The sequence below is a fragment of the Pempheris klunzingeri genome, chromosome 7, assembly GCF_042242105.1.
Source record: "Pempheris klunzingeri isolate RE-2024b chromosome 7, fPemKlu1.hap1, whole genome shotgun sequence".
In the NCBI taxonomy this organism is placed as follows: Eukaryota; Metazoa; Chordata; class Actinopteri; order Acropomatiformes; family Pempheridae; genus Pempheris; species Pempheris klunzingeri.
The window spans coordinates 16212046-16239597 of record NC_092018.1 but is presented as its reverse complement, the minus strand read 5'-3'; the positions used below and the strand labels follow the sequence as shown (position 1 = coordinate 16239597).

The 27552-nt window shown below is 44.1% G+C and overlaps 1 protein-coding gene across 4 annotated transcripts in view; it reads right to left on the bottom strand.

Annotated features, from left to right (window-relative positions):
* rtkna (rhotekin a) overlaps positions 1–27552 on the bottom strand; it is a 53151-nt gene that overhangs the window by 14624 nt on the left and 10975 nt on the right. Inside the window, exon 1 of one of the 4 annotated variants that reach the window (XM_070834392.1) lies at positions 22962–23285. The exons of 2 other annotated variants lie outside the window; for them this stretch is intronic. In XM_070834392.1, the coding sequence (XP_070690493.1) occupies positions 22962–23057 (96 nt within the window). In that variant the 5' untranslated portion in view covers positions 23058–23285. Of the gene's footprint in view, positions 1–11428; positions 11471–22961; positions 23286–27552 lie in introns of those variants that run through there. One more of the 4 variants, XM_070834393.1, reaches the window with a different exon arrangement.

Genomic DNA, 27552 nt, shown 5'->3' with positions numbered 1-27552 from the left:
GTTCCGCACGAGTAGGCTTTCCTGTTCAGATCACTGACCCGTGACCTCTGACCTCTATCCCTGAGCAGACCAGACGGCCGTGGTTACAGCATGGGGTCAGTCCATGGGATCAGATTTAACACACAAATGAGTAACACACCAAGAACTTTTGTACTGCAGAACCACATTAATTAAAAATAAAACCCTTGGGAGTGGAGGAGGGGTTATTACTAAATTGTGTTTAAATTTCTGGATAGAATTACTCATATTAATGATTGCCACTAATTTTTGAGCTAAAAATAGAAAACACATTTTCACCAGCATGCTGTGGATGGTTATTTTATTATGCAGCTATCACTTGGGTCCAGACTGAATCAGCTCATCCTGTTGTTGTGAAGCAGAATTCACCAAGTGTTGGATCGTACACCCACTAATAGGGAACGTGAGCTCACCATTGTGCGTTCTGCATCTCAAAAACTATTGGATGGACAGCACCCTGTTGACAGATGATGAATCATCTTTGACTTTGGTGACAACCTGACTGATGATTTTCAGTTTTTCCAATTCTTTTTGACTCAACATTTGGACAACTAATGACATTTCCATCAGCCTCAGCAGCACAATTAGCAAGTGTTAGGATGCTGCCATGCTAAAGTGAGATGGTGATCGTGGTAAACACTCACCTGTTAAATATCAGCATATTACTATTGTCATTGTGAGCATGTTAGCATTGTGATGTTGGCATTTAAACACTGAACAAAGGGCTTAGTCTTGTTAGATTCTAGCCTCCCAGTTCTGAGGACAAGTGTTGAGATTTACTGTGCATTATAATAAGCTGCACGTCTGACTTTTAACATCAATACTGATAACAGTAGAGAAATTCTCTTGCTGCTCGTCTTCCTCTGTAAGAAGGTCAGAGGTCATGGAGAGGACTGCTGATATGAGGATGGAATTTGCATCATCCAGTTAAAGGCTGGTTTCTCCAATCACGCTATCCAATCATGCACCAGCTTTCTGTCTTTGCTGGCTCTGAAGGAGCTTTCTTGGTGAACAGACAAGACATCACAGCCGACTGAGCCAATACTAAAGCTGGTTGGACCGACAGAGTATAAGAGGCTGATGGAGGAAGAGCACAACAGCAAACTAAAACACACTCAGACAAAAAGGCGAATCTTGGTCACTCATTCACACACAAAAACTGACAAGCCCACACGCACACAGTCAAAAAAACATGCACAATCTGTCCATCTTAATGGGCTTAGACATGAACAGTGACACAAATGTGCTCCGTCTCTGTTTCACATACGCAAACATAACCAAGAATTCCAAATTCCTGACCACTCCCATACACTGGGACTTTACTGACCAAACTGCTGGCTTTCAATTAGTCAGCCACAACTATGTGCCTCGCCTTCCTCTCCACCCTCTTCCGTTACTTTCCCTCATGCTCACCCTCTTCCTCTCCCACACCCAGAGCACAGCTGTAGTTAAAGATGAAGGGAGCGGTTGAGAGCGCAAGAAAGAGTGAGAAGTAAATGAAAAGAGACAAAACTATCGATGGGAAATTAGCTGAGAGAGGATGAAGATTCAGGTAGAACATGGAGAGAGCAGGAAGAATGATGGAGAAAGACAACTGGGTAGAATATGGGTGAATGGATGACACTGAGTGACGAGTGAATTGCTGGGATGTTGGGGTAGGAAATCACACTGGCAGACTGTCAGTAACACACAACACATGTCACTATAATACTCATTCCCACAGACACATAACAAAGCATACATTCGCAATACATAACGCATATTGACAATGATTTACAGAACTCATAGCCTGGAGTCATAGCCTAGGAGAAAACAGAAAACAGACAACAATCCCAAACCAAAGCCAAACCACTCAAAAACAATGGTCCAATTCACCAGACAACGTCCCTACAGTGCTGAAGTCTCCAGCTGCTGCTGTGAAACCAGGGCACAGCAGCCAAGGGAGCTGGTTGGGTGCTGGTCATGGAAGACAGAGAGGAGGGGGGAAGAGAAACAGTAACTGGGTGGAGGGTTTGCACTCGCTTTTTTTACGACAGCAAAGCTGGCTACAAAGCAATCCAAGTCTGTTCAGTTCCAGGACACACTTAACACACACAAACACACACTTGCAGGCCCTTCTCGTATGGCAAAATGCGCCTGTGTAGCCTGATCAAGGTGCCAACGTGCTGATGTCATTATTGGGGTGATTGCTGTAGAGTTTCAACAGCAGACCAACTCACCCCTACAGCTGGAACACTGTGAACTCTCCCCCCTCCAGACCGCCTATGCATTCAATTATTGGCTGACAATAGACTGTTTAAGCTCTGCTTGCATGGAAAACGGTGTGTTTGTGAGTGCTTGTCCACACGTGCTTGTGTGTGCGTGCGAGCATGCGTCCAAATGACTTTGCAGCCAGCTGTTCTCACACAAAGGCAGTGTGTTTCAATGCAGCTAGGTCCCAGAACACACAGGGCGGAGTCTGAGCAGACAGTGCTATGGAGAGAAATAATGTGCATATGTCTGAGTCCTAAATCATGTTTTATGCACATGTGGGAGGTGACGGAATATGCCCGTGTATGCAAACAACTGCATGCAAGTGATACGCTGCATAATTGTTCTGTGCGCGCACTTTGTACCTGCAAGTGCATTTGCTTTTTTGGCTGCTGGCTCTAAGGAGAGCTACAGTGGAGTGCATTTCAAGCTATAAAACAAATTGTTTAGAGCTACGTGAGAGCGCGGGGAGCTTAGAGTCTGCCAAGCAGTGATCACCTCAGCAATTTATAGGCACACTAAAGCTTGATGGCTCTTACACGGGTGTGCACACTCAGCCTAATACACGGGGCCCGCATTATCATATAGTATCACAGTGGGAGCTCTTGGAGAAGCAGCAGGCAGGCAAACCAAACAGCAGAATCATTTGACAATGTATAGGTGATAATAGCAGGAAGCATGTGTGCACCTGAGTGTGTTAGTACATCTACTGTATGACTGTGTGGTCTCTTGGCATATAACTAACAGGCCTGGAGAGTACAGATTTATGAAACGCTGTGTATGGGTTCCAGACCAGACTCATAAATAACTGTGGGCTGGGAAAAAGGGTATACATTCAACCTGCAGGGTAGTTTATTATGAGTAACAACAGCACACAAGCACTAAAAACAGCAGGACCCCCCCCCTCCTGTTCCTCTTCCATCTCACCTCTGAGAGGACCAGGGGGGACAAACTGGGCTGCATTCAAAACACAAAATACCTCTATGTACAAAGCTGAATCGAAAAAAGAGGCAAGCACAGAAGTTCTGGCATAGTTTTGTATATTTCACAGCTTTAAAAGGAAGAAAACACAGCTCCTGATGAGAGAGGAGACAAGAGTTACAGCCAGGCAGCTTCCTTTTCCAATCAAACAGTAATGGAGAAACCCTAATGAGAGTAATTGGCAGACTGGACTGTTCGGGGGCCACAAGAGGCAATTAATGAATTAAGAAACAAACACACACAGCAATACAGTAACCTCATTGGTGAACTTTACTGGCAGTCAGTGTTGTGCACTGCAGAACTGGAACACAGTTACTGACTATTACACAAGTTGACGCTGTATTATTAACTGATTAGCCAGCTTTTCCTGTAAGCCAGACGGTCATACAGAGAAATGAGACGAGGGTTTAGGAACGGAACGGGTGTGAATCAGGTCTTTCTAAACCCTGATCAAAGACTGCTGTGATCTCTCCCCGGTAGTGCATCCCTAAGTGGGGAGATGGAGGTAAGGGGATTTAATCACATTAAAAGACACATACGAGGCGAAAAACCACTGAAGTGACATCGTAATCCACTCTGTGCTGGAATGTTTCTCATGTCGTTACAGCTTGTTCTTTCTCGAACACATCAAATTGCTGTTTGAAGAGAGGTGTTAGCCTGTGAACGGATGTTGGCTGTGTCACTTATCGCTTGCACTGATACGGCTGTGAGGGGCTGGGCGGAGTATGCGGCACAACACTTTTTCTTAAAAGAAAAAAACAAGATCTAACTTGACCTCAGTGTTTGAGCAAGCGTCATGGTGACTGACAGCTCTCAGTATGACACGTTACCTCACACCTTAGGTAAAACTGGGGGAGGAGGCGAGGGGAGGAGTAGGACACGACAGGCTTGCAGAAATTTTTGCAGTCTTGTTCACATCTTTGTGACTGGCATTGATTTTACAGCAGTTCTCTATACAGTATGGATAAATAAGCTTGAGACGATCCCAGAAATGCACTGAGCATACTAGACCTTGCTCACAACACCATATTCCTTTGGAAAAATGCTGAATTAATTAGGAGCATACTGTTGGCATTAAAATCAACAATTCCCACACTGCAAACAAAAGGACACAAACAGAATCGTCTTCTACAGAACAAACACTACATTTTGAGAAAAAAATACTCCTGAAAATGTCCTTTTCATGTCAGCAATCACTTAAGCGAAATTAGGTGTTTTTCTTTACCAGCAAAGCTCTTCAATCAGGCAATGAGATGGAAATATGTTCAAGTCATGATATCTATGAGAAGGATGTAATAGGGTGGAGTCTCGTTGGAATGGGGACCCAGAGACAGACGCACAGCAGATGAGGAACAGCTAAAAGGGACAAAAGCAGGGAGTAGAGGGCCAGAGGTCACAGTGCCACAGTTTCCCAAAGGAGAGTGGCATCCCTGCTGGGCCCCATACCATTAAGCTCCTTTTCGACCTCAGCGGGGTGAGGAGTGGCTAGTTATCTCACTACCACAAGCCCATCCTAGAGCTTGCAATAGAACACACTGTATCACATTTGTAAAGCTCTCATTAGTTGACTTTCGCAAATAGGCGCATCCAAACCCCCCTGCTGATGAACATTTCCAACAGCCTGACACAATTTCAGTGACACACTCAATGCTCGACTCCATAATCCCAGGCTTTCCTCCTCATCTGAATCAGGATGAGGAAATCGGGGCTAATTAGCTCAGCCAGCCTAACTAGCATTTAAGCCTGCCAAACTCTCCTCCCTGTTGTCTTTTAACTCCGCTCTCTTCGCTGTACTACAGACACACATGGAGGGGTGCAAGTAAGTGCAAAGCATGTCAGGTTAATACCATATTAACATGGATACATAATACATTGTACATTATTCTACACTGTTTTAACCTTCTATTCATAATCAAACGCACTCTTTAAACTGGGTAGGTTGCCTTGTGGTGTAGCATGGATAGGTAATATCCATAAAAACATTAACAATCCAACCCCTCTGCTACCCATCTGGTTTTGTTGTTTGCCAGCTGCCGTTAAACTTTTTTTTTTTTTTTTTTTTGAATGGAAGGTTCACAGAACTTCCCAAATAGATGTATCCAACTTACTTTTATTCAAACTGAATTAAATCTTATAATTTGCTTTTATAGCTTGTCGTGACGTTAGTTTTCAATAATTAATCCCCTGTAAGCACACAGGATGGTCCATACTCCATACTTATACTGTTTGTGTCCACTACCCTTCCCATCTTCTCTCCATTCTCCCTGATTAATCCACAATTCAATTATGCTTATTACAACCTAGGCCACATAGAGGTAAAAGCAATCAGACAATGTTGCTAACAGCCTTTCTTGTCTTAACCAATACTAGGATATTGCAATCCATGTGAGTGCAGTCATTTCCTCATCTCTCTATCAACCCCAGTTTTAGCCAAGAGCTCTGTAGTTGAAGCTGCTTTTATCACTCTCCATTATTCATCACTGTTGCTACTGTTGCCTTATTTAGACTATATGGCCACATGTGTATATATAATCACATGTGCTCCCCCAACGTGAGCTCTGTTGGAGGGGAAGGGGAGGCTTTTGTCTGTCATGAGGGTGTACAAGACAGGGAGCAACGATAACAAGGCAGCAGATAAGTCTATGGTGAAGGTGCGTGCGATGAATACGGCTCATTATAATATTAATGAAGCTGCAGGACTTCTGAGCTAAGTTAAAGCAAAGCCGGATATGACTAAACTGACCCTGAGCCCTCTGCCCTGAGGGTAAAATGGCCAAGAAAGGGACAGATGAGGCAGCTGGTGGGTGTGGGTGTGTGTGTGTGTGAATGGGGGGATTCTTATTTATTTATAGAAGCCCCATATTTTGCAAAACATTTTCAGAAATGACATTCTTGCATAGTCTAAAAGCTGAAACCAACCAGACCTGACTTGTGAAGAACAGCTTTACAACCTTGCGGTATACCAGTAAATAATGGCCGCCATGATTTGCTATCACAGGATAGTAAAAGTAGTATTTATTTCACTGCCTCGTTTAATGACAGCCGTGTTAATGTCATGGGGAACACATGTAAGGTGAGATCCTCTCACAGTCCCTGAATCTGTCACTTTGGTTCCACCCGCCTGCCACTTCACAGCACTCACAGCCTGCTCTGGTTACTAATGGCCCACATTAACCCTTGCAGTCTCTCCGTTGTACATACATGTGTGCGTGTGTGCGTGTATGTGTCTACAAGCATGTGCGCCAATTCACTTGGAGACAGTAGGAAAATGAGTTAGGGAAGGCAAGGAGGCGAAGAAGGGCAACTGAGATTGAGAAGCGTGAAAAACAAGAGAGGGAATATAATTAATTGCATGAAGTGTGTGTATGTGGTGTGTGTGTGCACAGTTCTTATCTCTGCCCTCCAGAACAACTTTAACAGATTGAAGGATCCACATTTACATACACGCACAAAAACTAGCAGAGAAAACTTAAAACTCCTACATCTTCATATACTCCACCACTTATCTGCACACCGCCACTGCACAAACACACACTAGTTCAACATAATATTTATTCAGCTACAACAGAACAATGCATAGTGTCTATCTGCTGACATGTATGTGTGCCTTAAGCAGGCTGACCTGGACGGAGCTGGTCCAGGTCTCACGTGGTCTTACACTGCAATTCAAAGTGTGCCCCATTTGTCTTTCCCGATTCCCTCTGTGCTGTGACGGCATTAGTGCAAAACATTGATTTGCACAAAGTAGATAAACCCTGCAAAAGGACGTATTTAGGCCATTTACATAGACAATATTGAAGTATGTTTTAATTAAGGTGAAACTGGTCAATTGGGCCTTTCATTAAATACTGGAGACTCAATGGACATTTGCTTTAGCCTGCAGTCATCTAATCTGGGGGCAACAGTCATGTCATTTTCTCCATAAGCACAGCAGCGTGTAAAAGCTGCAGCAACAGCTTTGCACTGTAGATTACAGAAATCATTTAAATGTATGTTTATGTGGGCGTGGGCTTGAATTTTAACAGTTTCACTGTCCCATATAGGATTAGGTGTTAGATTCTCAACCCAGAAATTGAAAAAAAAAATAGAGCAAAAGAGTAACTATCAGAACTGGCCCATGTTGGTCAAGTTTTTCCAGTGTGGAATAAATGGGAACAGTCACTGTGTGGTGGTATTATGGAGGCTCTACTTCAGTCAGTCTACAGACACACTGGCACACAGAGATAAACGCTGGTAAATATGTTTCATTGTTGTTATTCAGCAGCAGACCAATCGGGAGTCAAGCATTTACTCTGCACCGTATCCTTTTCACATTCTCTTGCTAAGCAAATCCATGAGCTATTTTGTGTCCTCTGTCATACGCGTGCTTCACACACAACCCTCTGACTGCAGCATCTAACCCCAACCCACAGCAAAGTGTCATGAGAGCAGCCTAACGTGCGTAAGGAATGATGTGTGTGAGCGTGAGGGAGTGTAAAGCTGTATCTTTTCTATTATTATCGATTCTATACGGCCATGCCAGCATTTCATCAGAGGGCCATGGGAGCAGGATAAAGGGCAGCCTACATGGATTATACATTATGTTAGATCTCCACAGATCTAGTGAGAGTGTGTGTGCGCACATTTTGTAGCTTCACTCATATCGGCAACACAAGAGCAATTCCACTACACAAACCTAATCATGGATCAGCAGCATGGTTGCTGTGTAAAATGAAAGAAGGATTGCACAGACACACACACACACACACACACACACACACACACACACACACACCACAACAGGTAGCTGGTATTAGACAGCCTGTCAAACAGCACTGTCTAAATGACTGACACTTCAGCATCTGCTTCCTCAGATAGACATGACAGAGAGACGTGGACTGGGTCTGATTGTGATCCGCTGCCAGCAGCTCTGCAGTAGCTGCTTGTCTGATTATCTGTCTGCGGGACTGAGAGCTCTACTCCATGAACATCAATCCCCTCAGAATCTCCCTTTGCATCGTCAGGTCATCACTCCTCTTTAATTGTCTGTCTGTTTATCTGACTGTCTTCCGTTTGTCCATCACTCACTTCCTCGTCCCCTGAATCAGCATCATGAGGCCAGTCCATCAATCTGCTGCTGCATAAATAAGCCGTCCTATGTACGATTCTATACTCTATACTGATACACCCTATCTACCCTCTCTTCTGCCTCTTATTCCCTTTTCTTTTCGTTTTGAGCCGCTCATGTCAGGACAAACCGAGGGCTCTGCCACTCTGCCTGCCACAACACTTGCTACTAAAAGGAGAAAGAAAAAATAGGACATAACACTGCAGAGAGAGCTCTGTCGTGGCATGTCAGGGTGGTTATTCAAATGGCTTTGTTTAGTGTGTATTTGAGTCATGCTGCCAGAAAACGAAAGCTGGAGTTGGAGGACCAGAGCTGGCAAGAGAGGCTGTGAAAAAGTAAGAATCCACAAGAGAGGAGAAGAATGTGTATGCATAAGTGCAAGTTAAGAGATCTATAATTGGGTGGGCGGAGAGGCAATATTATGGCAGAGCAGAGTACAAGTGGCTCATTTTTCACATTATTCCTTAGACAACTGGCTCAAGGAAGCACACACACACACACACACACACAAACCTAAAGTCCTATTCACCCTCCTCCTCCTCCTCAGTTGTACAGTACACAGCGTAATGGTTTAGAGCCGCCCCTGAGCTTCTCAGGCTGAGGAAGTCCTGCCTATCTCAGACCCAGCAGCCTCCTGGGAAAAACCAATGGACAATATCAGCAGAGAAAACAGAATGACCTCTACTGCAGACTCACAGCAGCACCGAGCAGGGACAGAGAGAGGCAGCGAGAGAAAAACACACACATGCACGCGCACACACACACACACACACACACACACACACACACACACACACACACACACACACACACACACACACACACACACACACACACACACACACACACACACACACACACACACACACACACACACACACACACACACACACACACACGTGACTGCAGAGGTGAATGAAGGCTGGGGAGGGAAGAGAAGGTGGAGAGACAGATGGATACAAGCAGAGGAGACATTCAAGATACGCATCTTGAACAGCAGAGAAAGAGAAAGAGGAGAGACAGTCGGGTGGACAGACAGAGACTTGACTGCAGAAAGCCTCTCTGCAGTAAGTGGTTATTGATTGTAAGATGAGGGCCGAAGGATTCCATGGATAGTCAACGGACGCAGGATGCTGACACACACACACACACACCCCCCCACACACACACACACACCACCACCAGTATAATTACAAATGCAATGGAAAGCACAAGCAGAAATGCAGCAAACAAGGAAGGAAGGTTGCATATTCAGTAAGCTGTGCAGTCAGACTGAGGAGGAGCTCTGGCGCATAAGTGACCTTTTCAATACTAATAATCAGAGAGGGCTGTGGTTGTAACACTAGTCGGGACAAAATGAACACGCACCACGCGCTTTGAGCTCTCTATGCACTGCACACACTCGTACACAGAGATGCAGATACACACACACACAAGTGCAGGCTGAATTCCAGGAATGGAAAGATCACATCTGTCTTGCTCTTTCAATCTCTGACTGATGCTGATGCAGGTGACCTTTTACATCAACATGAGAGGAAAATCTAAACTCTAGCGCTCTCTCTCTTGCATCAGGAAGCAGTCATTAAGGGCAGTGAAGGCAATCAACAGACAGAGATGCAGCCGTTTGTTTGTTTAATCTGTGCTTGGATAAAGTTTCAGTGGTGACAGAAACGTTGATTATAGGAAGTAGGAAGTGGCCGGAGCTGCCAGTCTGTCGGTCAAATGTGCTCAAACTAGGAAAGTAGAATGACTGCCTGTCACACACACTCAGGGGGACAGACAGCATGGTGAGGAAAAAATTTTTTGGTAGCTGTCCTTTCTTTTCAGCACTTTTCTGCGGTCCGGTGTGCATGTGTTTAAGTGGAAAGCATGCCAATCTGCTCCCTCAAATAGAAACATGAATGTATGATAGACATGTCGCTGCTATGTGGACAGACGTCCTAGGAGCCAAAAAGCTTTACATGAAAACCATGGAATTGTATTATTTTACTATTGTGAAGGGAAAAAAAGCTATTAAAAGCTAAATGTTCTCACATGTAAAGGTCTGCTCTACTCCAGTATTCAATATAAACACGGCTATTTTTGTGCTGCCAGTTCAAGGCGTTTAGGAAAGATTTATTCACAAGAGAGAGGAAAGGTTGATGGCTGGGAGACGTTAAGTCATTATTCCAGCAATATCCCACAGTTGTCACATTGCTCCAACTCTGACAGACTGGAGGATATGTCACAGTGCAGTCAGACAACAGGAGAGTGACAGTTATTATCTACCTGCGAACCATTTACTCAAGTGACACATGCAGCACAGAGAGAGCCAGAGAATGAGTTTTTTAAGGTGACAAACTAACAAAAATCATTAGTTGCTGTTATTAATGAGAAACTCATGTAAACACTGCCTGTCCTCTGATGTAAAAAGACATGCCTACTAATCATAAATAATTGGCACAATTTGGGATATACTGTAACCAGACTCCCTTATAATTCTTACACTTTTTAAAAAAACAATAATCGTGAATATTGGCTATAAGCTATTAACTTGTAGCACATCATGTAGAGGATTTTTCAAATGATATATTAATTAATTCGGCATACATCTCATACACCAATTAAGCACTTTAATTAGGTACATTCATATTTTAGTAATGGTTCATCTGTTATTCCCTCAGTCTTCTTCCACTTAGGAAGACATATGGTGCTCGGTAAATAGCAGTGTGAACCACTTCTAAAAGTTTCTTTTTTTAAATTTAATCCGCTGGTTAAATCAGATGCCAGCCGAGTTCATCAAAACATCCTATTGATTCTCAATGGCTATCAGCAGCCATGGGAGATTAACCAGAAAACTTCAAACACCAGGGTTATCAATAGTGGTTCTGTGTCCCCTCAAGCAGAGTTAACAGCGCATTATGAGAATGGACTTGTTACAATCAATGAGAAGTCTCTCAGGATCATGGGTAGCCTGCGTGACGGTGACGAATTAACCCAAAGTGGGACTACAGCTGACTGATATTTTCCATTTCATCTCGAACTTTAAGTGCTCAGACAACAAGCGTTTGGAGACAAAACCACAAACCTTACCCGTTGATTCTTTGAGTTGTTCATCCTGTTCAATGGAGGAGCACTCCGCTTTCCAACTCTCCAAAACTGGCAGCTTTTGCGCAACCCGGAGGTCCGTCACACGTCCCGCACACCCCGAGAAATCCCTTAACTCAGATTTTCCCCGTGATCCGCCTCCATTTACAGGCAAAACCAAACATCCAGCGACAATCCGAAAATAGCGGCCGTTTAATAAGCTCTGAAGTTGTTATGGATCCGCGCAGAAATCACACACCGCACTCTTGGATACGTGGGAACGACAGCGGTCATGTGTTTGAACCTTCATCATCACCATCACAGTCATCGTCGTCGCCGTCCCTGAGGCACCAGAAGCTCCGGTCCGGACTCACACACACCACCGCCTGCACAGGGGAGGATACAGACTGACCGACTGATGGACCAACCGAGAGCCGAAGCTGAGGAGGCGGGTGTGTGTGTGTGTGTGTGTGTGTGTGTGTGTGTGTGTGTGTGTGTGTGTGTTCCTAATCTGTGTGTAGCTGCGCGCAAGCAGAGGAGAGTGAACTGTCATTTACGGCAGTGGCTCTCAAAGCTGTGTTCAGGGACCTCCAGGGGTCCTTGAGGAGCATCCCAGGGGCGCTGGCTGCAGTTTCAGGAGCAGTGTCATCCCACTGTCATGCACCAGACTACCGTGGTGTCTTTCTCAGGGGTTTGTCAGTCCACTGTAGTGCACACATTTTACTGTCTACTGTCCCAAAGAGCTTCCAGGGTCCCTCTGAAATCTTTCAAAATGGCAGTGCGTGGTCTAAAGCCATTTGGGAGAAACTCACATAAGAAGGATTTGGCAGCTCTGAGTTTGGCCATAGTCTGAAGTGGGTTGCAAAGTGTGTCAGTAAAATCCACTGTGGTCGCTTTGTGCCTGCAGCGCCCACAGTGGAAAAATGTCTTTTTTCTTTTTTTAAGTTATGACTCAACTCTTTTTCACAAGGCAGTGGTCAATATGCAACACATCCCTTTTTTCCCACGTCCTCGCTCGCTTACATGATTCAAACAAGCAGCTGAAACAGTTTATAAACAGCATCATCTCTGCATTTATCTTAAGTGCGCCAAGTCTTTACTGTCTTTTTCTATTCAATTTAGTAATTCAAGGCAGTTACTTCAGATGAGATATGTGCCCATAGAGGAGAGACAAACAAGTTCCCATATGATTGCTACAGGGATAATTTAGGCATTAAGTAAAATATGGTCAATGTAGTACCACCTAAAATGTAGTCTAAATACGATATGATAATGTTACAATATCAAACATCCCAGTATGTGCAAATAATATTGGCCAGCAGCCTACAGTTGGTACATTTAGATGAAATTCTATACTGACAGGACTACTTATCATCCGCTGGAAAATATAAAAATCTTCCTCCGTCTCCCTCTGCCCTTTCTCTCTCTCTCTGTGTCTGCTGCTGCCTATTGCCTGGCCCATATGTGCACACTGGGAAGCTGATGTGCAGTGGAGCGCTTCGCCTTGTCGACCGGTGATGTATGAGAGTGATTTGTGGGCAGGTGGAAACGGAAAACACGGGTGAGTCTGACTAGAATTAAGTGTGGGAATAAGCCCTGGTTAGGGTGCGTCAGCTGACTGGGAGTTTGGCTCCAAGAAATCTGCACTGGAAAACTAATAATGAGCATTTAGGACAACAACACAAGGAAGATGTTATGAAAATATATCTCTGCTGAAAATAACTGGAAAGCATCAAACACTGTTCTCTCTCTCTTTTTTTCCTTTCTTTTTTATTGTTTTAACATTTTCCTAAATGCCAGCAGAGCAACTTGGATAAAATCTCAGCGAGGGCAGAAAAAAAAAAAACCACACCACTTGTTTTGATGTGTGTTGTTTGTGGGTGAGATGAGAAGTGGAATGAGATGCACAGTCCAGAGATGCAGCAGATGACATGTAGGAGGATCAGGATGGAGTAGGAGAGAGTCAGTCTGTGGGCAGCGTTGGCTAATGGCAACAGAGCAACAAAGTCCATCTCAGTGGTGCAATAATACATTTGTGCATCTGGCTGGGTGAATACCGCTCTTTACCTCTTGCTAACAGGCGAGTGGGTGCTTTGTCATGGCGTTAACATTTCATTGTGGGAACAGAGGACACTCCCACAGACGACAAAAGCATCAAACACCAACAAGAATGTCAACAAAGTCATACAGTATTTAGCATTAGCCTTCAAACCCTCTCCTTCTCTTTCCCCCCTCTCTCTCTCTCTCTCTTTGCTCATCTCTCTGTGTGAGTAGACGTGTGCAACAAAAACAAGATGAGCCTCGATAACTCAGGACTTAGAGCTGTAAATATCCTTCAGTTAATCAGATTAAGGCTTCATCAGCAAGTGGCTGTGCCAGCCAGAGAAGTGCTGTCTGAGACAAATGCACTCACAGTTCACTGCAGCGTCCAGGGAACACCACATGTGGGTGACAACACTAATAGTTATGCACAATATACAAAGACGAAACAGTGGTGGCGCAAACTCTCCATGTTAATAAGAATACACTGGACAGACAACACAAAGAGAAGCTGAGAGGATAATCAAGGGATGTAGATACAGGATAAGATAACGGTTGCACGGTCAGCCTCAGTTTCCCATTCTGAATGAGTCAGTGGGGCCAGCTGAATGAATGATAGCATCGCTGCCAGTGTCATTACACTGCATTTCACAGGATGAGAGGACATTCCTCCAGTCAGACTAACCTACGCAGCCCTCTCCCTCCGAGACTCGCTCACTTCCTATTGACTCTCTGACAGGGGTGTTTCTCCCAAACAAGCATTTCTCTTCCTCTCTGCTGCTACTGTACGTCCTCAACATCCCTTCCTTCCTACTGTAGATAGCAGAGCCTGTTCTAGCCGTGTGTCTAATTATAGAACATCTCTCTACGCCATTTCTGTTTAATTTGTAATCTTTTCACAAGCTTGAATAAGAATGAAATCTTTAATTCCTATCGTGCCCCGGAGGAGTAATTGCACAGTAAACAAGCAAATGAAAATTCACATTTCAGGTCTGAGCAGATTTCAATCTGGTGCTTGTTTTGATGGTAGCAGTTGATTGACGAGCCTGCGTTTCTCTTTCACATATTCTACCCATTTTTAGCACAGCTCTTTGTTTGAACAAAAGGTCTCTGGGTAATTTCACATAAACTGACCCAAAGGAAGCACCGACGCACATGGATAAGCTTCAGTTGCTTTATTGCAAGGTGCAATAGAGTAAATGTACAGTGTGATACCTTTCTCTTCCTGTCACCACCAATTTTTCAGACCACTATTTCGTTTATGTTGGCACACTGGCAATCATTGCAATTATTTGGCTAAATGATGCAGTACATGTGGATTACTGTATGGCATACTGTAGTCTGCATAACTGTAAATTACTAAAAACATACTGTTTTAACAATCTGTATTTCAATTTACAGGCCAAAAATTAGGCTTAGTACATCAACTGTATGGGAATTAAATATCATTATTAACCACTATTCTAACAAACCCAATTTTATTCAGTTGTGCAGCCATACTACAGTATGCATCCATACATTATCTGTTACCTCTTTATTTTCTACCTGTCATCATTTGTATTTCAACAGGATCTCTTGTTTTTAGATGAGACATGGAAGGAGAAAACTATTTACCCACTTACAGTATTTATTCAAGTTGGGAAGCTCATCAGCCCCCTATTGGCCATGAGAGGGCATGGCACCATCTGGAGACACTGACACGGCGTCGCTCACTCCCCTCCTTTACGCTGTGCCTCGTGTCTAAGAAACTGTTTCCGTATTGTTGAGCCTATTGATGAGTCTGTCATGGTTTTGTCTTACGCAAGGACCACAAAACATGTAGAGGCCTGCCTTCAGGTTTCAGTTGTCTAACTTCAAATATGATGGGAGTGAACTAGAGCCTCACACTAAACAAACAGACTGATTGATTCAGTGTGTGTGTGTGTGTGTGTGTACCATCTACTGCAGTTACAAAACTGCAAACACTGACATCCATATCACAACAACAGTATCAACATCTGCAACATGAGAATCCTAACAAACATCATGAGACACTTATGTCATCAGTGATGCATAGCTATTGCAAACCATACCTTAGTATTATGCAGGTTAAATCAACAGCGATCATATTCAAAGCTATATATACTGAGCATCAATCTTCTTGGATCTCACAGTGACAGCTGCGGTTGCCATCTGTGAGGACGGGAGCTGTGTGCGCGCTTTTTATGCAGGTCCAAAATAGTGCCTCAATAAACTTACACGTGTGGTTGCATAACAGCCAGCCTGCGTCCAGTGACATACTGACACATGACACAGTGTGTGAGAGGAGCTCGGTGTAATAGAGGTTAATAGGGGTCTTTACTCCAGCTTGCTGTCTGTCTCAGCCAATCATATTGAGCCACACTTCTCCCCAGAACCAATTGGAAGCCCTGTCCAGTTCTTTAGGCCGGCAAGATGAAGATAAGATGGATTAACCTTTTCATCTCCTAATGATGACAAGATTAGAAACACATATACTAACGTATGGTCACCCTTCAAGTCTGACAACCTGAGGAGGCTCTAGCTTTTTTTAATAGCTTCACTAATGGCGGGGGCAAAGGAGGACACATGGAGTCAGGAGGTGTGTGCTTAAGTGTTTGTTTGTTTATGCAAGGAGACAGTAGAAAGGAGACTATCATACCAACACAACACTCTCTCAGGATATCATACACACCCCTCCCACACACACACACACACACACACACAGAGTCCCATCTTCACATCTTGTGACCCTGAGCTTTTGACCCCAAGTACCAAGCATGACATCATCCAGCTGGAGAGTTTGTTCCACTGATCTCATCATGGTGGGACAGAGAGGCTGTTTTTTTTTTGGGGGGGGAGGGGGGGAACAGCTCAGCCATGCCTATCAACACCTCGGCTCGTACCACAACAAGAGGCCCCTTTCAGCGGCCTTGGCCCTAAGATCTACCTCAGCCTTAAGCCCCCGCTGACCCGCCTCCAAACCCTGGAATTCCCCTGTGACAGTTCGCCTTCGGCATTTAGGGTTTCCTTAACAGCACAGCAATCAGTCTTCTCAAGCCAAGGCATCCAATCACAGACGTCACATAAAACTCAAGCTAGTGTGGCCTTACTCTTGTTGCAGTGATAATAAAACCTCATCTGCTCAGCTTGCAAGTTTTGGCTGTTTGTGTGATATTATCGGGTCTCTTACAGAAATGCTGTGAATTATGGAGAATGAGACGATCACAACTCCTCATTAGATCATAAATGAAAGAAAGAAGTATTCCTTTCTTGTCCTTGATAATAGCAGAATGGACTCTCAGATGGTCAGACGGCAGCCCTCCAAATGCTGACGGAGTTGTTCCATCTGCCAAACACACACACATACACACACACACACACACAAACGAATGCAGCAACTTAGTGGCCAAGAATCCTGCAGTGTGCAGTGATTCAATTAGACATTTTGGCTTCCTGCTTCAACACACACCACACACATGCTGCCCCAAAAGACACAATCTCTAGGGTCACAAGGATGCTGGTGATGCAATGGTGCAGTCCAGCATCAGGGGAATGTTCGCTAGGGAATGCATTGTTTTAATGCTGGTTTTAATGCTTCGTACTCCACTTACCCACTGTTCCAGCGCACTCAGTTTGCATAGTTACAGTGTCAAGAGATCAGAGATCAGAGAGAGAGAGATAAACATACAGAAATAGACTTCATTTATTCATGCACACTTAAAACTCCCCCGCATAGTGTAAACATACCTCATCAAAGACACATATCAATAAAGCCACTGCATGAACAATTAACTTGCACAATTGTATCCATATGGACAAACACAAAAGCAACAGCTACTTGCTCAATTAAACACATTACCAAATGCTCTTTTTAACACAACGAGTGTTTGCACACAAAGACACAAAGACCACCATCTGATTTAACAGCCTGCGCCACCAGCAGCATCCCCAGAGCAGGTTCAGATGTTCTTAATTATACATTTTACAAAGGCATACAACATTTTTCATATCGCCACTTGAAAACAGTTACTTGTGAGCTGTTGACACAATAAGTCAAACATAGTTTCAAATCCTGCCTGTGCTGATTTGAATAATGCCTGTAGTCACAGTTCAAGCAGATTAAGTGGCTCCAATTTTCTTTGCAGCTGCAAAAAAAAAATCCTTAAACTGCTGGAACCAAAGTACCTTTGTGCGTGTGCAGGTGAAAGCAGAACGAGTGGGAAAGGAGGATTAAATAAAGATGATAATGAAGGGTGAGATAAAAGAGAGTGGAGAAGGACCAAAAGCGGAGATAGAGGCAGAGAGATAGGAGAACAGCGGAGTGAAATTATCAAATAGATTCAGGCAGTGATAGCACAGACAGGGAAGTGACTGACAAAAAGACAGGGGCTGGGAAGGTACATGGAGTCAGGTCGACGTTCCAATAACACCACCTCTGCGTTTGGCTTAGTGTTTTCTCCTTCTCGCTCTCCTGGCTCACGCCTGCTGTTTTTCAAAGGAAGCTGGCTCAGGCCACAGCATCTAACTGGTTCCTGCTCACACAGAGCACCTATTCAGACCTGTGCCGCTCCTCCTAACCGCTGTAAGGGCGATGGCTGGGCCGAGGACTGAGGTGCAGGGGGGATATAGCACTGTGGTGAAGTCCCTGGGGTGCAGAGGTGAGATGGGGAGCCAGATGGTTTTGAGTCGGTAGACTTGAGGCTGGCAGGGAGAGAGGACGGCTTGGAAGAGATGGCTGATGGTTAGGAGCTAGTGGTTCCAAGAGGGATAGGAGGGATTGGTAGGGAGTGATGGGTGTGTGTTATGTGATACAAAGCTCTCTTTCTCCTCTACCTCACACACACACACACACACACCGTGCCTGACTCTGGCATACAGCACTGGAAGAACTGGAACCCACTGTAGCTATCCATGGCTCAGATGCCAAAAACACACTTAAAAAAATACACACACACACACACACACACACACACAGCAAACAGACTGAATGCCATGCACATAACACTTGCAAGTGAATAAACCTGGCTGCTTCCAGACAGTTGCACAACTGTAGGAAACTCATACATCTAATTCAAAACAAATGTTAAAAGCCCATCAAAAAAAAACTGACATTCACAATGAAATACAAGGTGATAAGCCTGGTGTCCCTAATTGAATCAAAGCACTCTGCTTGATTATATGGCTTTAAGTATTGGTTTATTACTTTTTGCAAATATTTACTCACACACACACACACATTAAGAAGCACACAGACAAGCTCAGCAGGGAGCAGTGTGCGATGAAGTGGTCCGTTGTGAAGGAATGTATTTTGGCTCAGATATGACTGTGTATCTTGTATCACAGGAGAGCGACCGCTGTTAGCTTTAGCACACCTTCCACTGAAGCAAGCAGCTCTGGTCTAACTTAGGCTACCTAAACAACCTCTGAAGTTGAACTAACAACAGCTGAACAAACACACACTCACCCGCGGATTTCAACTGCTTACTGATACGAGCTCCAACGCTAAAAAGGATGAATTTATCATTCCATTAAGATCAAATTAAATGCAGCTATGAGTCTAGGCCCAGGTAAGTCAGGGGATGGAAGCTAAACCCGTTTAGTTGTTTTGCTGTCACAGTATAAATGAGATTAACTTTTGCTTCATCATCAAGGTTGAGATTCATCATTCTAGCGTGGGTGCACAAGAAGGTACTGGTGTACTGTCCCACTGCAGGCGGGATTAACTGCTGTCAATTTGGCCGTCGCCCTCCAACACCTCCTACATTTAGAAAGCACAAGATCTCTGGGGGATAAATATGTGTTGCCAGTGTCGATACCGTGAATTGTGCAGAAAAACTATTTCAAATTACAGCAGTGCAGTTTCTGTAAAAAAAAAAACAGAGGTTGCATTGATCGGGAGCAGACAGACTAACTACTGATAAGTCCCACTCATCAAACAGTCAAGGCAGCTTGACCAGTGATCTGAGATCAGATGAGGCTGCATGAGTAACAGCCAAAGGACATTTAAGGCCTGCCTGTGGTTCTAGAAGCTGCAGAACTATCTGAGGCATGGCCGCAGCTAAGTTTAGGGTTTGGGAGCGTGTGAGAGGTCAAATACGAGTCCAGGGTGAGGCAGCAAGAAACTCCCACCTGACGCCCACGCGAGCTCATCGTCAACAAGGGTCAGAAGTTGAGCTTCCACGACTGCAACAAGAGCCAACGTGTCAGTCTCTTTTTAGTTAGGGATTTCTATAGAACTTGCTGATGAATGTTAAAATGAAAGCTGTAATTTATCAGCAGGATTACTATAGAATGGGAATGAGAATTAGCTTTGAACTTACTGTTAGCACTACAAGTAAACAAAAATTATAGATTCAACAGGTGAACTTTTTTCAGAAAAAAAAAAAACTGACGATTTCAGCATTTCTCTATAACACGTTTTCATGCAGCTTCACAAACAGCTTAGTGATCTGTCATTTCTGGGTTCTAACACCTCAACAAACACAACAACAGCAGAAGAGCAGCAGAACCCAAAAGGGAGTCTCTTTAATCCTTCATCAGATGATATCCCTGGTATGATCAGTGGCAACCAGAGCTGTAGCAGCTTAATGTCCCAAGCTGCACCCCCTCTGAGTACAGCAGGGCTACTCTCACCCAGTGAGGTCAGCACACATACACAGTCACGCACAGACAAAGTATTGTACTCTCCCAAACAATGACAGACTTACAGAATGAAATATTCCAGACAAATCCTACTTTTATAACTTGGGGAAAAACTGAATGACCTCAGAAACCCTTCAACAAATGTCCACATTTAACTCTCGCCAAGCCACGATCCGTGTATTCAAGGCCAGTCTGCAGGCTAAAATTAGACCAGGCAGACAGTGTCCATCTACGGCCCTCAAGCCATCGATGGGGAGAAGGGGACAGATCAGGGGGACAGAGCCAGAGAAGGTGAAGACGCCTGGAAACCAGGATTGGAGCAGAGGACAGGGGGACATTAAACACAAAGCAAATAAATAAATAAAAGAAATTTCCGGGTGTGTATCCGGGTCTGTGGTGACAGGAAATTCTATGTATGTGTCTCCTGATGGCAGCAGATTCATTGACATCATGTTGTCGCTTCCGGTGGGAAACCGTAATTACACAAGACCATTTCCTGTTTCCCATCAGCCATCTCACTTCTGAGGGGAATCCTGTATTCTGTGGACTAAATGCTTTTTACCCCTCACATGTGATTAAAGAAAAATCACTGCAGAGGCTGTCCTCTGGACCTCAGAAGAGTGGAGGGAAAGAAGAAGGAAAACAGCCACTTGGAGCCAAGAGTGAAGCATTCCTATTATAACGGACTTGTTAAAACCTGAAGAGCAGAAAAGTTACTTCCTACTGAGCTTGAGAATAACACAATGGCTGCTCTCTCTCCCCTACTGACACAGCAATTATACATGCCTGAGGAATGCTGCGACCCCAGGACATGCATGCAAGTGTCTTTTCACTTTTTAATTTACTTTTAAAAGTGGACAGACACTTGTATCTTCCCAGATTACAACTGTGGAAAAACAGAAACAAACAAGGTGTACCTCTGTGTATATGTTACAAATGTATCAGTGTGTGCATTAGGAGTGGCTTTCACATATGTGTCACCGCAGGGAAAAACAAAAGGGGGAGAAAAAGGTTTACAGTGTAATAACTGTCTGCGAGTTGTGATGTCCCAATAGGACGCTTATGAAAGACCCTGAAGCAAAAAAAACATCCATAGCAAACTAAAATTACAGTTAGACTGTGGGCTGGGCGGCTCAGCAACATACAAAGAATCTCTGTCTCATAAACCCACCCAGGCTGAGGAGACATGGGGGGAGGGTGGGGAAGAGAGTGCGACTGAGTCAGTGAGCAAACAAGTGCGTGTTTACCAGCAAAAATAGTTGAAGATGAGCCCGACTTCACAAACAACAAACTGAAATTGTCGCTGGGTTATTGCAGAGTAAAGCCTCTCTGCAGCTGACCATGCCCTCTGAACCCCTGTGAAGAGACAAGAGAGATTTCCCACAGGGCTAAAAGGGGGCGCATCATCTTGTTATTATTACACATTCCAACCCTTGCAATTGCATTTACAGAAATAAAACTGGAACCGAGGAAACAAAATGCTTAAATGCACAAAGATCTTCAGTGAGACATGTCTGTTATCTACATTCCACCATAATGCTCTAGATTCAATATTCAGGCACAAGTACCGCTCCTCAGCCTATACCCAAGCTGTAAACAAGTTTCTTGATCAAAGGAGGCTCTGTGACAGGAACTAAAAGGCTGATTAGTACCCGATCAACTTGTTGGTGCGAAGATCTTGTGATAACTGGTTTGCATTTCAGGTGACATGCGCTATAAAAGCCTGAGGAAAATCCCTATAACACTGTACCCTTGGTTCTAGAGTTTAAAGAGAGTTTGATAGGCAGCTCAACATTTAGGGAACCATACTATAAGGGGAGCAGACTAGGCTTCACACAAGCTGATGTTGGCAGGAGTGTAGTATTTCATAGAAATGTATCTCTTATGTGATAAAAAGCCACCTGGCACGCTCCATGGCACTTGGCGCCGGTAGATAAACAAAGAAACACCTCACACAACACCCCAAAACGATGCCAGACTGCTAGCAGGTACAACACACCAGTGAGTGATATCACCTCTCTTACAGACCCTCAAACAGCTGAAGGCTTTTTGGATCGGATTCCATTTTGCGAGAAAGAAATCCTCTATACAGCTGCACACTATATGTTTTCGTAAAGTATTTTAGAATTTCCCATTGAAATTCCTGCACCATTTCCAATGGCCATGTGTCCCCTCCTCCTTTCAACTCTAGTGAGAAAGAAACAGTTAATGAATTGGGGAGACGTGCAAAAAAGTTGGTTACAATAATGATAAACCTCAGTCATGTTGTATAATTTGACTTTCCCAGAACACAATACTAGCACACACTCACACACACACTCCCATAGGGACTTATGAGGCCCATATGTGCAGCTGTGGACTGTGTGTGAACCCCAGCTGGAGAGGGGTGAGACAGGGTGGGAGACACAGAGAGGGAGAGATGGATGGCATGCAGTGTTGTTTTCTGTTTGCTGTCAGTGAGGGCTTTGCCATCTGCAAAAGGGGAGACCACACCAGGCTTGTTTGTCACATAGAAAGGATTCTTCAACCAACCCCTCTGTAAACTTTACAACACGCTGAGGCACAGCTGCAGACCCGGTCAGCTAACACAGTGATGTACTATACTTTTCGGAGGGAGTCTGAAGAAAAGGTTTAAGTCATTAGTGAGCCTTGTGTCCAGGGTTTACAGCCAGTAAATAAAGAAAAGAGAGGAGAACAGTCCGAGACAGGATCACACACACTTCTCACACCAACACACCCCACAATTTTCAGACTGCGTGAAAACTGGTGACAACCGCGCACAAAGAGCCCGAAAAACACGTGCAGAGGGTCACACGTGCAAGGGACGGTCAACTGAACATTTGAAATCAACTTTTACCTGTAAACTGAGTGCGATCTGACGGATGTACATCATATTGAGGTCCTCCAATATCCACAGTTTTTCCTCCATGTTTGCGAATTTATCAACTGGCATCCTTGAGGCAGATATCCACAAAATGACTTCTTCTCGAAGTTAAGTATCCAGGCCAAAGCGCTGCCCCGCAGGTACCAGAGAGAGAAAGTTCATTATGACAGTGTCCTGTTCAGTCGTGACGCGCACAATCGGTGCGTAAAACACTGCGTAAAAGTTCCGCTCCTCATCCAAAACAAGACTAGTTACTCCGGGAAAACAGGCAGAGGTGATGTGGATGACACCATCGGCTGCACTGTAGTAACCCTGTCCATAAAAAAAAATCCCCCAACCCGTTCACGGCGCGTATTCTTCTTCTCTACTTTTCTCCGCGCAACAAAGCTCCTCTCAAACACCCACAGTCAACACCCAGCGGTAGAGGGGGAAAGAATGGAGCCTTTTAAAATGCAGTTCTTCTCTTTGTGTCCCAGTGTCCCAATTGTGAATGCCGTCTGTCCTCTGTGTGACAAGAGACCTCTCCACAAAAGGGCATCGCCTCTGCGGGAGTGATCGGCACAACTAGTCCACTGTGTGCGCCCTGGCGCTCCACAACTCGGCGCTAAATTAACCCCTACGACGCGCCTCTGGTGATGGTAATGAACTTTAAAAAAAGAAGAAAGAGGGGAAGGAGAGGGAGAGATTACAGTAGCAGCCACCACGCCCTTTTAAACAAACAAATAGCAAATATCACACCGCCACACAACCATAGCGGGGTGGGGAGCTTTGTTCTTTTTACTGGCTTGATGATAAATGGAGAACTTATAACCGTGTCAGCTGGCTAAAGTGAAAATGAACAACCAGAGATGTGATCTAACATTAAGCTGATTCCAAAAAGTCAAAGTGTGATGCATTTAAACAAGACACTGATGTGAAACTGCATTATTTTTAAGTTTCCAAAACAAAAAAAGATTTATCCAGATGCATGTCTGTGCTGTTGTTAAAAAATTTGACACTGAAAGAGAAGATGTTGGAAGGAAATATGTGCCGTAGTAAGTCACAGGGTCAGAGGCATTTGGAAAATTCAAATGTATATTTCATAACGCAGATCCCAAGTGTCACAGATAGTCTCAATCTTTTATCACTTAAGCTTTTAAATATTAATTCAAGTCTCTCCTGGTAATTCTTACCACGTCCAACAAAAATATCGGCTCCCAAAAGACACGTCAGCTTCACATTCAGCGTTAGGTGGAAGAAAAATATGGGAATGTTTTTTTTAAGGAAGGAATATTTCCCCAATTTGAAAAAAAAACCCTAACATTTAAAAATCATGTTCCAGGGCAAAGCAGTCTCCTTTCTCATCACTCCAGCTGCCTGGTGGCCGGTTTCCTCTGTCCTCAAAACAAGAGAATCCCAAAGTTTACTCCATGTGACTTTAAGCCACAAATTGTACTGATGGTTCCGCCTCTGTCCTTTGGGAAAAGTGGTCTCTGCCTTTGCTCTTCAGAACATACACGACAAGTGAGAGCAAAGAGACCCACACATTCATCCTGTTCTCCTCTCTAGTGTGCCTAGACGTAATACAGCTGTGTGTGAGTGTGTGTGTGTGTGTGTGTGTGTGTGTGAGGGAGAGAGAGAGAGGGAGAACACGTGCGTGTGTTGTGCATAATGTGTCCTTCCTTGTGGCGTGGGTGAGACCAAGCTGCGCAAAACACAAGCAGACCCCTCAACGGGAAACCGGCGTCATATTGCGCGCTGCTCACTGAGCCACGTTAATTAAAACACACACATTCTTCTGGTATTCACCCACACCAACGCTGGGGAGTGGACCGGGGTGGATGTCAGAGGGTCTCTGATTTCGGGTGATCATCTTAAGGAAGAAAATCTCTCCTTTTGGGAAAGTTACACTTTGATACATGTTACTTTGACATGGCTTTTGGGATCTCTGCTCTCCACACACACACATGCCCATGTGGCGCTCCATCACTGTGAAGCACCTCTAAACTCTTTCACACAGGCAAACAGTGAAAACAAAGGAGCTGTAAAAGCCCTTTCACCTAAGAGGAGAGGAGGAGAGGAGCCAAGGGTGCCAGTAGCAGGCCCGGGTCATTTCCCCAAGAAAAGCCTCCACCCTTGAGAGCTTAAATCACCCGGCTAATCTGTTGCAGACACCAACATACACACAGTAAGAGAAGAGATTTATTGTTCTTGAGGTGGAAAGAGAAATAGTTGAAGTGAATGCACAGAGGGAAGGTTATGGGTGCTCACAAAACATTCGGGGACTGTGCACTCATTTCACAGTTCACCATGTGTGAATTCATATCCAGTCAGTCCCTTCTGAAGGTTGATCTGTTATGCTGCTGAACTGGAAAAATATTCACTTAACAAGTACTCAAGGACTTACAAGGGTACTGTACTGAATTGCTAAATTGTGTTAAAACGGCCTTACCTGCTGTATAAATAAAGTTTATTATCATTACCTCCTTTAATGAAGTCATACTGTTTTTCTCCAAGTTAATCTCACTTTTACATTGATAGATGTGGACGTTTTTTACAGACTGAACAAGCAGCAGGACAACAATTTATTATCCCAACGTCACTTAATCCATTTAGACTTTCTTCAGTCTCTCTATTATGCCAGCAGCAGTTCCTTGAAGCAGAACATGCTGCAGGTAAATCTCCCTGCAGTAAAACACAAAGACTGACACCTTATGACAAAAGCCTAGAAGCTGAACAAAACCAGATGGAAAACAGCTATTATCTCAATGACAGGGCACGGTGGCAGGCAGGTAGGAGGGCGGGTGACTAGCTCAAACACAGAGCATCACTGCTTCTTGGCCAGGAGCCACTGGGGATGAGGTGAACTCAGGTATTCAGAGACAGTAGATTAGCGCAGAGACCTGACAGCTTTAGGACTGACTGGGATTTTGCTATGCTAAATGGTGATTAACTACTGATGAGATGGTGGATTAGCAGCTTGTGTCTGAAGGTTTGGTCTGACTGTAGCAGGGCCAGATGTGCTAATTAGCTGAGGAATGAAATAAATATATTACACAATCAGTTAATCCAACACTAACTCCGAGGTTTAATCAAAACAGGCAGGATTAGGTAAACAGAAAACCAACAGGAATCACTTGTTCCATAAAAAGATTAGAAAATTTGGATAAAATCCCTTCTCCAAAACACACACAAACACTGACCCTTGCATGATAGGTTGTGAGGGGGTTGGACTGCTTTCAAGACAATAGCCGGTGCAGTTCTTTTTTCTGAACGGATGTGTGGAGGAATATGGAAAACTTCCTGTCCATACACTTTATCAGCTGGAGGAAACATGCTGGAGTCAGAGCTGTGAGTCACTTTGGCTGCACCAAAGAAATATTACAGACAAAATGTAATTTTCATTTTTCAAAACATTAGTTGTGGGTCAAACAGCTAAATGTTTTGGGCAGCGAAGTGAGAACTGAACGAAAGGCTACAACAAGATAAGTGGACGCCATGCAATTTGTGTGTTGAAATAAACTATAAGTCTAAGAGTAGTAGTTTGAAGAAATAATTCTCACCATTCTATTTATAGTGTTGGCCATCATTTTCAATGGGCTATAATGTCTTACTCATTGAAGTACTCGCTGACTCACCTTGAAACACAAAGGGGATCATCTCAACCACTTTATTGGAGGCAAAACCAAAAGTGAATGTTAGTAATGACATTTGGCGGTAGTAACCCTCTTGAACAGTTTTCGCAATCATTTTACTATTTTCCTTCATTAAGTAAGTTTGCCAATTAGTATTCTTTATGATGATGCTGTGTTTGTGGATCTCACCGATAAGATTAAATCAAAAGTTCTGAAAATAAGGCCCTTGTTGTAATACATCACAATTATTCCTAAATACCACACTCCATGTGCTTCAGGATGCACAGTATGCACTGTGTTCTGACGGAAAAGAACCCTGACAAGATCCCTACGATACTCTGGAAAGTGTAAAGAAAACAAACGCACTGATGATTATCATATAAATGTCAATTTCAGCTTCTAATCAGCATGCAATCTTATCGCCTCAGATAGCAGCCCCACCTTTTATCTTCACAACTGTAGAGTCTGTGCTAAAGGTTAAAGCTGTATTCAGTTTAACACACAGTGTGGCAGCAGAGCAGGGCAGGGTAACAGGAGACGGCCCCAAGCCAACCGGGCCCCAAACCACAACAAAGAACCCCGACTGTCATCTAGACCCAGCCTGAAAACTGAGCCCCACCCACACCATGACACTCACTCACCGACTGAGACAGTCGTACACAGACACAAACCCACACTTGCATACACAAATACACACCCAGGCATAAAGAGACATAAACAAACACTCTGGGGACCATGTGAAGATAGTACATACACACACACACAATAAATGATCGTGGTTTGTCTGACTGATTATGGCCTGACAGGCAAATGTCCTCCTGCTCTCTGTAGTTTCACACAATTTGGTCTACCAAAAAGTAAAATGAGACTGACTTATTACAGAGCTTTTTCCTTGTGTATTTTCTACACTCGCAGACAGTTGATTACACAAGGGCAAAGAGAGAAAAAGG